Raw genomic sequence first — 13,729 nt, forward strand, 5'->3', positions numbered from 1 at the left:
TGTATCTAATGTATTATACAGTGAAATTATTTAGGAAATTTTTCTAGATAAAATTATTTATATTAATTATGTACATTGCATGCGTACAAAGCAACTTTGGCAGTGAGCAAGAGGGAGTTAATTACTATTTTAAAGTATAAGTAGTACTCCCACCTTAAAAGAATTCTTTTTTTTTTCCCTAGGAATTCCAAGTAAACTATATCAGTTGCTTCCATCCAAGATCTATAAATAAACGGCTAAAATCAATGCTTCAAAACCTTTGTCCAAGTACTTTTCCACCCTCAAAATACTTTTAAATTATATGATGACATTAACCTGGTAATTGATTAGACTAGTTTTTAAAATTAGACATTGGAATTAGGTATATATTTTATATTGTCAAGAACAGTGGCGAATGTGAGATTTTACCCAACTGGTAAGCTCATATTTTAGCCTGCTACAGTTTTGTGGGTTCTAGTGGAAGGCACAAGACTCCTGAGTGAGAGACCGAGGAGAGTTTGTTACAATAGCAGGAGTCAGAGTATCAGCATGTCTGCATTGGTTCTCCGAGCCCCAATTTCTATAAGCAGCGTAAAGAGGATCATACAGTGGGTTGCATCACAGGAGAGAGCGAGCTTAGAAACCCAAATATTATAATGGCTAGTAAGATGTCTGCCCGTTGCTGTAGGTGGAAACATTGCACTGGACAATAAGCATGCCTGCCCTGGCTCCAGAGCAAACACAATCTCTAGCTTCCAAGGTTGCAGGCACACCTGTCCTGGGCTCCAGAGACACTCTGTCTTCCAAGACTGCCGTTCATATATTCCTTGTTGAATTTTGCGCAGTGCTTTTCCTACGTTTATTGAGGTGATCCTGTTTTACTCCTTCAATCTGTCACTATGGTAAATTATGTTAAGAAACATTCACCTTGAATTCCTGGGATAAACTCCACTAGGTGATGTTGTATTATTCTTTTAATATATATTCCTGGATTCAATTTGATAATATTTTGTTAAGGATTTCTGCTTCTATATTCAGAAGGACGTTGGTCTGTGTTATTTTCTCGTAATGTCTTTGTCTGGCTTTGGTATCAGGAAAATCCTGTTGGGAAGTGTTTCCCCTCCTCTATTTTCTGAATGTGTGTAGGATTGGTGTTATATTATTCCTTCCTTAAATATTTAAATATGTAATACTCATACATATTTGGAAAATATGTAATATGTAAATATCCACCAGAGGGCCTGGGTTTTTCTAAATGGGAAGGTTTTCCATTGCTAAATGATTTCTATTAATGTAGAACCATTCAGATTTTCTATTTCTTGAGTTAGGGTTGATAATTTGTATGTTCTGAGGAATTTGTACATTTCATGTAAGTTCTCAAATGTATTATCATAAAGTTGTTCATAATATTCCTTATTAGCATTTTAACATTCAAAGGACTTACAGCGATGTCCCCTCTTCAATTTCTGACATTGGTAATTTGGGGGTTCTTTTTCCTTATCATTCTTGCTAGAGTTTTAGCAATTTTATTTTTCTTTTCAAACATCGGCTTATTATTTCATTGATTTTTCTCACTGCTTTGTTTTTTATTCCATTGATTTCTGTTCCTATTTAGTAATTTCATTCCTTTGGGTTATCTGGGGCTAATATGCTCCTTCCCCAGTTTCGCACCCACATTAACTGCACCGCAGAGTCCGGCATGTCTTCATTTTCATTCAGTTCACGATATTTTCTTTTTCACTTGTGATTTATTCTTTGACCCAATGGATTAGAAGTGAGTTGCTTGATTTCTAAATGTTTGGAGATTTTCAGTGATTTTTCTTTTATTGATTTCTAATTAATTCTGTCTTGATCAGAGAACATGCTCTATAATCTTTTTTAATTTACGGAGACATGTTTTATTGCCCAGAATATGGTCTGTCTTGGTTGATGTTTCAGGTGAACTGGAGTGTTCTGTAAATGTCAACGAAGTAAACGTGTTGACAGGATTGAGCAAATCTGTGTCTGTACTGATCTGGTGTCCGCTTGTTCTAACAGTTACTGATAGAGGAATAGAGAGGTTGATTTGTTCATTCTATAAATTTGTTTAATGTGTTTTAAAGCTCTTTTATTTTATTTTATTTTACTGTTATTATTATTTTTTTTTTAGATGGAGTTTCAGTGTTGTCAGCCCAGGCTACAGTGCAATGGAACAATCTCACCTCACTGCAACCTCCACCTCCCGGGTTCCAGCAATTATCCTGTCTCAGCCTCCTGAGTAGCTAAGATTACAGGCGCCCACCACCACGCCTGGCTAATTTTTGTATTTTTAGTAGAGACGGGGTTTCACCATGTTGGCCAGACTGGTCTCGAACTCCTGACCTCAGGTGATCCACCCACCTCAGCCTCCCAAATTGCTAGGATAACAGGCATGAGCCACCATGCCCGGCCAAAGCTCTCTTATGCATGCACACACATTTAGCACTATTATGTCCGCTTGGTAAACTGATACCCTTATTATTATGAAATAACCCTCATTATCCCTAGGGGTATTCCTTGTTCTAAAGTCTCTGATATTAATATAGCCCCTCTAGTTGTCTTTAGATTGGTGTTTGCATAGTATATCTTTTTGCATGCTTTTATATTTATTTTGTAATGATGAATCAGTACGAGAAACTCTGAATAGTTAAATAATAAATATATACCATGAAAATGGATTAGTAAATCCTGGAAATCAAATATAAATCAAAGAACTAAAGCATTAAGAAAATAACTAATGGTGAGCACTATATCCATTTAAATACAAAATTAAGATAAAGAACTATGAGAATTGTGGTTACAAAATAGAGTGTTAGTGTTAAAAAACATTGACAATATAAAACAAACAATATAACTAAAAGGTTAGGCTCATCCTTTTACTTTTAACCTACCTTTGTCTATTTTGTTTACTGCTGAATCCCAGTGCCCAGAGCTATGCCCAGAATATAGCAAGCACCCAACATTGTTAAATGAATGATGAATTAACAGGCTGCCGTTACACTAGACTATTAGGCATAGGCTGGGCCTTCACTCTGTATGAATGTTATAAGGAGTTTTAAGTATCAAGAAGTTTAGACAAAATTAACTGGATGGGGTGGTACATACCTGTAGTCCCAGCTACTCATGAGACTGAGGTAGGAGGATCACTTGACCTCAGGAGTTTGAGGTTGCAGTGAGCTATGATTGTGCCACTGCACTCCAGCCTGGGTGACAGGGTGAGACCCCATCTCTTAACAATAACAGCAAAGTTTAGACAAGATGACATTTTAGGTTCCCTCCTTCCTTCCTTCCTTCTTTCCTTCCTTCCTTCCTTCCTTCCTTCCTTCCTTCCTTCCTTCCTTCCTTCCTTCTTTTTTCCTTCCTCCCTCCCTCCCTCCCTCCTTTCTTTCTTTCTTTCTTTTTTTTTTTTTGAGACAGAGTCTTGCTCTGTGGCTCACGCTGGAGTGCAGTGGCCTCATCTCAGCTCACTGCAACCTCGGCCTCCCGGGTTCAAGCTATTCTCCTGCTTAGCTGAGACTCCTGAGTAGCTGGGACTATAGGCATGTGCCACCATGCCCAGCTTATTTCTGTATTTTTAGTAGAGACGAGGTTTCACTGTGTCGGCCAGGCTGATCTCAAACTCCTGACCTTAAGTGATCCTCCCACCTCGGCCTCCCAAAGTGCTGGGATTACAGGCATGAGCCACCGCGCCCGACCATTTTGGGTCACTTTCTAACAGTAGTGTAATGATTTCAAATTGCTTTATGAAGATTTTTGGAAATATATATATTTGGGGGAGGGAGGATAATATATGTTTTTCTAGCTATCTCCCATAGGCTTATAGCCTGCCCCTTAATAAGGTGTGAGGAGGAATAAACTGGAAACAGGTCCTCTCAGTCTTTTTTCTTGTAAACTAACATGTGTTCTATAGTTGATTTCCTACAAGTAAGTTACCTCCATCTTACCCTGCTCTCCAATTTTGGTAAAGGCTGTAGAGTGACTAACATAACTTGAAAGCAGCCAGAGTCTGGGCGCGGTGGCTCACTCCTGTAATCCTAGCACTTTGGGAGGCTGAGGCGGGCGGATCACCTGACATCAGGAGTTCAAGACCAGCCTGATCAACATGGTGAAACCCCGTCTCTACTAAAAATACAAAATTAGCTGGGCGTGGTGGCAGGCGCCTGTAATCCCAGCTACTTGGGAGGCTGAGGCAGGAGAATCGCGTGAACCCGGGAGGCAGAGGTTGCAGTGAGCCGAGGTCGTGCCTTTGTACTCCGGCCTGTGCAACAAGAGCGAAATTCCATCTCAAAAAAAAAAAAAAAAAAAAGCGAGAAGGCTGAGGTGGGAGGATCGTTTGAGCCTAGGAGTTGGAGACAAGTGTGGGCAGCATAGGGAGACCTTGTCTCCACAGAAAATTTGAAAAATTATCCAGGTGTGCTGGCATATGCCTCTGGTCCCAGATACTCAGGAGGCTGTGGCAGGATTGTTTGAGCCTGGGAGGTTGAGGCTGCAGTAAGCCATGATCACACCACTGCACTCCAGCCTTGGAGACAGAGACTAAGACCCTGTCTGGGGAAAAAAAAAAAAAAAAGCAAGACTGTGTGGCTTTGCCAGTGCTAGTTGGGCTAACTTGAACAAATTAGTTCATCTTTCTCTAACTCCATTTGTTGTTAGATGTAGATCAAGAGATTAATAATTAAAAACATATTAATATGGAATGCACATGGAATGGTATCTGGTACATTGCATTATATAAGTGTTATATAATGCTACTAACTTACTTTTGACATTGTAACAAAATACCACAAGGGAAAATTCAGTTATAATTGATGAAAATTCAAATTAACAAATTACCTTACAACTTATTTACAACAAATTATTTGATGGATAATGATCTAGTGGTTGTTTTTGTTTTGTTTCGTTTTCGTCTGTTTGCTTTTAGAGACAGGGTCTCACCATGTGGCCCAGTCTGGCCTCAAGCTCCTGGGTTCTGGTGATCCTCCTGCCTTGGTCTCCCAAAATGCTGGGACTACAGGTGTGGGCCACTGTACCCAGCCTTAATAGACTGATACATATTTTTTATTTATTTTACAGCTTATAAAATATTTTAAATTTGGTTTTCATAATTCTTCCAGGTACATAATATGGATGACAGATAATTCAAGAGTCTTAAGAAATTAATTTGCTCTACTGTAGACAGCTATAATAGTAACAGGTTGAACCTGGTTTTTTTTTTTGTTGTTTTTTTTTAGATGAAGTCTCACTGTGTTGTCCAGGCTGAAGTGCAGTGGTGCAATCTTGGCTCAATGCAACCTCCACCTCCCAGTTTCAAGCAATTCTCCTGCCTCAGCTTCCCCAGTAGCTAGGATTACAGTTGCCCGCCACCACGCCTGGCTAATTTTTGTATTTTTGGTAGAGACAGTGTTTCACCATATTGATCAGGCTGGTCTCGAACTCCTGACCTCAAGTAATTCACCCACCTTGGCCTCCCAAAGTGTTGGGATTACAGGCGTGAGCCAGCGAGCCCGGCCTTAAACTTGGTTTATTATTCTTAATGCATGTGCCACATTTATATACAAAAGGAGCAGGCAGTCTCTGAAGAAGCAGGATAAGATTTCAAAAACTATGATGTACTACTGCTTAACTTTCTCTCTGCTTAACAGTTCTTACTAGAGCTTATTATTGATCTAAGTCTCCCTTAAAGTTAAGCCTTTCTTCCATGTTAGGTCGACATCCACAATTATTGTTTCAGATTTGAGCCTTGAACAGATGTAAGTAGACGGTTTGTAGCAGAGACTGATGTCTGGCTAAGTAAGCTTATTTCTTCCATTACTCACTGATGATGGATGCAGAAAACTACTCAAGTCATACAGGCATCATCACAGGAGAGTAGATAACTAGACGTGTAAGTTGTCAAGAGACGACACCAGAGTCCTGGCTGAGTCTGAGGAATAAAGCTGTTTCACAGGAAACTACCTAATGTTGTATTGTTACATTTTCAAAGTTCAAAGAAGAGACAATAATTATAAGAAAACAATCCATGGGCATCATAACTAGTTTGCACCTGTCAGATCAAACGTGTGTGCATGCTTTCCTCTACCAACACTTAGAGAAATCTTCATTGTTTTACATATGTCATTATTCCCATTGCTGGTTTCCATATTTGGTTTTCTGTAAACTGACACAATACATTTATATAAAATCCAGATAAGGTCTGTCAATTGTCACACTGCTGCTAAAACCCTTTAGGAAAGCATTAGATTAGTGTTCCCATCTATGAATATGATATGAAGTATATATATTAATAAAAATTAATTATAAAGGCATATTAATAAAAAGGCATATTAATAAAAATTAACTATAGTTAAAAGATAGATTAAAATGAACAATTATAATTTTTAAATCTAAAATAAATTTTGATAAAATCTGAAAATATAAAACTCTTATCTCAAAAGAATTGGGATTACAGGCGTGAGCCACCGCACCCAGCCTAAGAATAAATATATTTATAAGGCTTGTTTGGTAACATTATCGATATATAACCATAGATTTTATTCACCTATGTGTACTTGGTAAGGCCATTTCTATTCTGAAGACAAATGTATTCAGTATTACTCTTTGATTCACATTATACCCTTGGTAATGTTTTTAGGATATTAATTGCACAGTATTAGTTATGAGGCAGGCATGAAAAATTCCTTTAAAACCTTAATTGCAAAAATTATCTGTACCATCTGCACTCCTCCTTCAAAAGCCAGCTATGTATGTCTGACTTGACATAGTTCCCTCCACTTAAGAAACGTGGGTAGGCCCAAAAGAAGAGTCTTGTAGCCTTCTACAATCTGATTTCCAGCTCTAGGCAGCCTGGACTGGCAGAAGGACAAGTTCTAAGAAAGCATCACATATTTGTCCATTTTCACAATGCTGATAAAGACATACCCAAGACTGGATAATTTATAAAGAAAAAGAGGTTTAATGGACTCACAATTCCATGTGGCTGTGGAGGCCTCACAATCATGGTGGAAGGCAAAAGGCACGTCTTACATGGCAGCAAGCAAGAGTGAAAATGAGAACCAAGCAAAAGGGGTTTCCCCTTTTAAAACCATCAGATCTCGTAAGACCTATTCACAACCACAAGAACAGTATGGGGGAAACTGCCCCCATGATTCAATTAACTCCCACCAGGTCCCTCCCACTACTTGTGGGAATTATGGGAGCTACAATTCAAGATGAGATTTGGGTAAGAACACAGCCAAACCATATCACACTGTTATCTAAAATAACTTCCAATGTATTAGTTGATATTTAGATAATTTACATTTCCCTTTTAAAATACAAACACCACTAGCCCCTGTCCCTGGTGAATGAGGGCTATCAATACCTCACTATGAATTACAGTAAGATACTTAAATCATGTCTTTTAAGAGCTGATTTTTTTTTTTTTTGAGACGGTGTCTTACTCTGTTGCCCAGGCTGGGGTGCAGTGGCACGATCTCGGCTCACTGCAACCTCCACCTTCCAGGTTCAAGCAATTCTCCTGCCTCAGCCTCCCAAGCTGGGATTACAGGCATGCACCACCATGCCCAGATAATTTTTGTATTTTTAGTAGAGACAGGGTTTCACTATGTTGGGCAGGCTAGTCTTGAACTCCTGACCTTGTGATCCACTCGCCTCAGCCTCCCAAAGTGCTGGGATTTCAGGCATGAGCCACCGTGCCTGGCTTAGAGCAGATTTTTTTTTTTTTTTTTTTTTTTTTTGAGACGGAGTCTTGCTCTGTAGCCCGGGCTGGAGTGCAGTGGCCGGATCTCAGCTCACTGCAAGCTCCGCCTCCCGGGTTTTGCGCCATTCTCCTGCCTCAGCCTCCTGAGTAGCTGGGACTACAGGCGCCCGCCACCTCGCCCGGCTAGTTTTTTGTATTTTTAGTAGAGACGGGGTTTCACCGTGTTAGCCAGGATGGTCTCGATCTCCTGACCTCGTGATCCGCCCGTCTCGGCCTCCCAAAGTGCTGGGATTACAGGCTTGAGCCACCGCGCCCGGCCAGAGCAGATATTTTTTAAAGAGACAGGGCAGGTGAAGGAGAAGAGATAACTTGGGGACTAGCAGGTGAGGCCTAGGTGAGATGCCCCAGGTGAGGCAGCTTGACAGCTAGAGAGGAACATGGGAGGACACCAAAGACTGACTTCATCCATCTTCCAACTTCCAGAATTTTTATAAGATACTCAACTAACAAGTACATCCCCCTCAACCCCTCAACTCATCCTGGGGCTGCCATTGGCTAAATAACCCGAGGCTTTACGTAAGTCACAAATAGAGGCGTGTTACCATATAAGCTGAAGCATTTGCCTCACTATATCATGTGTATATATTGTATCTATGTGATAATATAAATGGATCTAACATTTATCTCTGATGTTAAGAATGCTTTAGTAGGCTATGACACTTGGATAGCTATCAATCCAATTTTCAATACTTCTGAGAAGAAACAGCAAGAATTTACTGTGTACTTTCTACCCTTCCAGCAGTCTCTTCCACTCCTCCCCTCCAACCATGCAATTTTTTACCATTAGCAGTAAAAGCAAATGACAGATTGCACTTCAGGATTTTATACAATGTGTACACATGTTCTGCTCAGACACATAGATCTAAAAACATAAATCAACAACCATGTGTAATAACCATGTGTAATAGCAAATACTATTTATTAATTAAGTAGTAGTATGAAAATAAGGAAGAGAATTAGAGTTGCAGGCTTAAATTTCTTTTAACTGCTTGAGCTATCTGCTCCAAAACGTCTTCTATTTTTTCAAATAATTAGCTCTTGATAATGAATTACTCGTAGTTAAGATCTAGAAAGCTACTTGTCTTCCAGTTGCTAATAGGATGGTACCGAAGCAGTCTTGTAGTTCTTTGAATTTAGTGCCCTAAAATTGGAAAGTAAACACACATTAATTTTATAGGTGCAAGTCAAATACCTGTACATTGTTTTGTCGCCCAGGCTGGAGGGCAGTGGTGCAATCACAGTTCACTGCAACCTCAACCTCCTAGGCTTTTAAGCAATCCTCCTACCTCAGCCGCCCAAGTATCTGAAACTATAGGCATGTGCCATCATGCCTGGCTAATTTTTATATTTTCTGTAGAGACAGAGTTTTGCCATGTTGCCCAGGCTGGTCTTAAAATCCTGGGCTCAAGTGATCTGCCTGACTTGGCCTTCCAAAGTGCTGAGATTACACACGTGAGCCACCAAGCCCAGCCTATCTGTACATTCTTGAAAAAACTTTTTTCAATAAAAAATTTAAAACTAATATACTTTGTAACATATTAACAATCCAAAACCAAAATTTTCTCATCAACTTAAAACACTTCATTTTATTAAAGCCATATATACTTAGAAGATACAATTTAAGAAGGAAAACAATTATGGAATCAATTTTAAATACTACTGTCCAAAGGTTTACTGGTTTTAAAATTAGGGTAAAAGAAGCTAGAACCTGATTCAGGATAATGATTTGATAATGTATTATAAAAAGAAAGAGATTTCAATAAATTCTAAATTACTAAACGGAAGATAAAATTCAAATTTTTCAAAAGAACAATCACTTATTCTTCTCTTTCTCCCTGCTCCAAACATATATGCTACAGCATCACAGAACTTCCTCAGGTTTATTCTCTGCAGAGAAAAGAACACAGAAAACCTGAAATACTGCCCCCTTCCCACACACAAAGTTCCATCTATCAGACGGTGGGTGTGGTGAGGAAAATTCTAATTTTACCATCTGTTTATTAGATGAAATTGGGCAGAGTAGTGATAGGTGGCTTGCCAGAGGTTAAAGGTTAAAAGGATAGAAAGAAGCTCCATATCTTCCTGTTTCTAAGTCCAATACTTTGCCAACTAGCCCGCAGAGATAGTATTCCTGTAGACAACAGTTTAAATTACACACATTTACCCTAACATCTAGGGGAATCGTGGTTCAGTGACACAGATCAGTTTTTGTTAATTCAGAAAATGTGAATTTTGCTAGGTCAAAATCAATTTTCCTTACTTATTCCACAAAATTGTCACCAAAGTGCTACAAAGAGTAGATAAAATATGCAAAAATTGGTCATCATCGTCATTGATATTAGCTTATTATAATAAAACCCGTATGTGTTAAGCTAGCATTCAAAATGTATATCCGGCCGGGCACAGTGGCTCACGCCTGTAATCCCAGCACTTAATCTCAGCACTTTGGGAGGCTGAGGTGGGAGGATCACCTGAGGTCAGGAGTTCGAGACCAGCCTGACAAACACGGCAAAACTCCGTCTCTACTAAAAATACAAAAATTAGCTGGGCGTGGTGGCGGGCGCCTGTAATATCAGCTACTTGGGAGGCTGAGACAGGAGAGTTGCTTGAACCTGGGAGGAGAAGGTTGCAGTGAGCCGAGATCACGCCACTGCACTCCAGCCTGGGTGACAAGAGTGAAACTCCCTCTCAAAAAAGGAAAAAAAAGACAAAATGTATTTCCAAAACCTGTTCCTTCAAACCCATATATAGTGTCAGCAAGACACGGTAGACTTGGAAATCTTGAATTGGCTAATTATTGCAGCTAAGAAGGACTCTTCATTTCACCTACGTTACCTCACTTATAATAGCATCTCATACATTAGTGACTTTGTGCTAACTGCATAGTTTAACTTCTATTTGATGGTATCATAGCAATTTAGAGCTTTTGTCAAAGTAGTATTGGAGTCTGGGGGGTGGTTATTCTATTTTACATAAAATGAGAATGTACTATGCTTCCAGTTAATTGCAGTGACACTATATTACTGAAATAGAATTCATAGGAAAGACACTGGTTCTAATACTCCTAATGAGATGCATACATGGCTTAATACAGATGTCATAGTATTGGAGGCCACTGAAATACACACAGCATTCCGTAGTTAATGCTAGTGACACATACGAGTGCTCAAGAAAAAACTTCACTTGACAAATGCTTTATGCACTTGCCATTTGGGAAATACTGAAATAAATGTTTTGAAAAAATGTAAAATCAAACATAGCTATATGTAGCAAAATGACTATCATATAAGGTATAACATATATGAATGACTATAACACACAAAAGACAGGTTCAAGATAGAAGTTCAGTAGAACTCCGTCTGAGGATATCAGCAGACTTTAGAGAAGAGATGATAGAAGATAGAAGGCAGAATGAACAACCTTACCAGCAATGTAGTAGAGTAGGTTAAAAAAAGTACATGTATTTCATGAGGCTCAAGAAAAAGATGCACAAAAATGCCAAGAAAGACAACAGGAAAGCAGGTTATGGCCACCTTACAAGGGGCCTTCAGTTTTTTAAGCAAATGTTTGAAACTAGATGGCATCTCAAGCTAATTAGTCCCCATGAAACCAGAAGATAACTTCAATTTTTTTTTAGAGAGAAAACGCATCTTAAAGTATATAAAATACAGTAAAATCATGTATATCACAAAAAATGTTGTGGGCTGTAGATATTATGTCTGAAGTAGCAAACTGTAAACATTTTAAATTTTCCTTATTTGAGGTCATTTTTTCTAATCTTGCAAACTCTCAACATAAAATTTAGTGCTAGGTAGCCCCTGAATGATGTAAAGCTTAAGATGTCCAGAAATTTTTTTTCAACTTAAGCAACAGACTAGATTAAAATAATTCATTCAGAAAATTGAATACATACTGAAGCTCTAAATGGATGTTGAGTGAGAGAATCAAGTGAAAAAAAGCCATTGTTAGGTATCCAGGACCACAGAATCTTCTCAGCAGTCTCATGAGCAAGAAGAGTAGTACAAGTATGAACATCATCCAAGTTAGGGCACCCCAAATTATCGAAGTTTTAAGACAGTATCAACTTACTATGAAGTCCTCTTTCTCAAAAGAATTCAGGTATTCAAAATCATATTTCTGGTTAGGTAAAAGTTAACACATAGCACTGGTATTTTTAATTTATAAAAATGTTAAGTAATTTGTCTTCAGCTGATTAGTTCTGCTGGTAAATACATTGTTCCAAAGAACTTAACAAGTAGTCAATCAGAAATACACCTTTGTGCGGGACATGGCGGCCCACGTCTGTAATTCCAGCACTTCGGGAGGCCGAGGCAGGCAGATCACCTAAGGTCGGGAGTTCGAGATCAGCCTGACCAACATGGAGAAACCCCATCTCTACTAAAAATACAAAATTAGCCGGACATGATGGTGCATGCCTGTAATCCCAGCTACTCGGGAGGCTAAGGCAGGAGAATCGCTTGAACCCAGGAGGCAGAGGTTGTGGTGAGCCGAGATCACGCCATTGCATTCCAACCTGGGCAATAAGAACGAAACTCCATCTCAAAAAAATAAAAAAAGAAAAGCAAAAGAAAGAAATACACCTTTGGCACTTTTATTTTTGTGAAATAATACTAATGTTAGTATTATAATTACTGTCTCCAAGTGATAAAGATGTACTACTATTTTAATAAAAGAATGTAAATTTAGTGTCCTTTAGACACAGAATAACTGATTGTTTTTACTCCAAAGAACTTTCTCAGTTTTGAGAGTATACAAAACCTGGATAAAATTGAAGTTTTAAGATACTTTGATAATATACTTTTTCTCAAAGCATTATAGTTACGTTGGCATTTTTAATTAACCAGAATATTTCCTATTTTCACAGGTTATCTCAAAGTTAAAGACAGAACTCTCAAGCATCATTAGGATTCCTCACGACTGCTAAGAAACTCCCTTGGAGAAATAGCCAATGTTAATGTGTACTGCTAACTGAACGATGAGTATCTAACTAGTCTCAAATGACTCATAATGAGGCACTATAGATTTGCTTTAAAAATTATGCATAGAATGGTTTGATGCAGATAACTTAAGCTTTTTCAGCTGGGAATTTCAGAAGATGGGGGAGAACTTCTACAAGGGAGGGCAGGTACCTGTACGTTGAAGGAGCTGAGATGTCTAAAGTCACCCAAATTTGTCATTTAAAAAAGTATATATAAATAAAAGATACTATTTTGAAGAAGTATAAAAGTTGGAAACAATTGTTTCTTGGTTTGTAAGCTAAGCATAAGGTTTTCCCACCTTCTGACATTCAAAGTCATTATACTTTCAACTGGTCTGCTTTTTGGTCCACCTGGTGGGTGGAAAATCTTATCGTTTTTGCCAGAAATAGTTGCCAATTTAGCCATATAAGGGTCAGCAGAATGTGATGGGTAAGGATCAAATGTTCCTGCCTTCATTCCACCAGGCTGCAAAGAAAAATGAGACAACTTAATGTGATTTTGTAAAATGCCTCTACAAAATTAGCTTGTGAAGAAGTTCATACATATTTTTGTAGTCTGCAGAGTTGGTTTTAAAGAAGATGATACTGTTTAATTCAAACACCACCAAAAGGTCTCCCTACCACCAACTTTATAGGGTCAAAACACCATAATCCAAAAGCTCTCAATAAAAATGACAATATTTATAGTAAGGTAACAGTCTAAACTATTGCCAAGCATTAATATTTTAAAGTTTATCAGGCCAGGCTATCACTTAGTTAGAAAGTGAGTCTATTAGTAAGGGAAATCCTAGGTCAGATGTATTTTGATAGAGAATGGGGAACAAGGAGTGTGGCACAACATGAGTTTACTCAATGTCAGTCAATGATGGAGAAGATACTTTAAAAAAAAGTAATAAGCGGCTGGGCGCGGTGGCTCAAGCATGTAATCCCAGCACTTTGGGAGGCCGAGATGGCTGGATCATGAGGTCAGGAGA

At 38.6% G+C, this 13,729-nt stretch overlaps 2 protein-coding genes across 9 annotated transcripts in view; one reads left to right on the plus strand and one right to left on the minus strand.

Annotated features, from left to right (window-relative positions):
- LOC105466561 (coiled-coil domain containing 110) overlaps nt 1-13,003 on the plus strand; it is a 27,118-nt gene extending 14,115 nt beyond the window's left edge. Inside the window, exon 7 of one of the 3 annotated variants that reach the window (XM_071092750.1) lies at nt 12,642-13,003. In XM_071092750.1, coding sequence (XP_070948851.1) covers nt 12,642-12,682 — 41 coding nt within the window. In that variant the 3' untranslated portion in view covers nt 12,683-13,003. Of the gene's footprint in view, nt 1-182; nt 247-5,228; nt 5,361-12,641 lie in introns of those variants that run through there. The other 2 variants (XM_071092751.1, XM_071092749.1) reach the window with 2 other exon arrangements.
- CFAP96 (cilia and flagella associated protein 96) overlaps nt 8,042-13,729 on the minus strand; it is a 24,968-nt gene continuing 19,280 nt past the window's right edge. For 5 of the 6 annotated variants that reach the window (XM_071092755.1, XM_024788126.2, XM_011715595.3 and 2 more), the window contains exons 7-8: nt 13,055-13,221; nt 8,047-8,897 (exon numbers count right to left, since the gene is read on the minus strand). In XM_071092755.1, the coding sequence (XP_070948856.1) occupies nt 8,849-8,897; nt 13,055-13,221 (216 nt within the window). In that variant the 3' untranslated portion in view covers nt 8,047-8,848. Of the gene's footprint in view, nt 8,898-13,054; nt 13,222-13,729 lie in introns of all 6 variants that reach the window. The other variant, XM_011715593.3, reaches the window with a different exon arrangement.

Source organism: Macaca nemestrina, chromosome 3, assembly GCF_043159975.1.
Source record: "Macaca nemestrina isolate mMacNem1 chromosome 3, mMacNem.hap1, whole genome shotgun sequence".
NCBI classification, from domain to species: domain Eukaryota; kingdom Metazoa; phylum Chordata; class Mammalia; order Primates; family Cercopithecidae; genus Macaca; species Macaca nemestrina.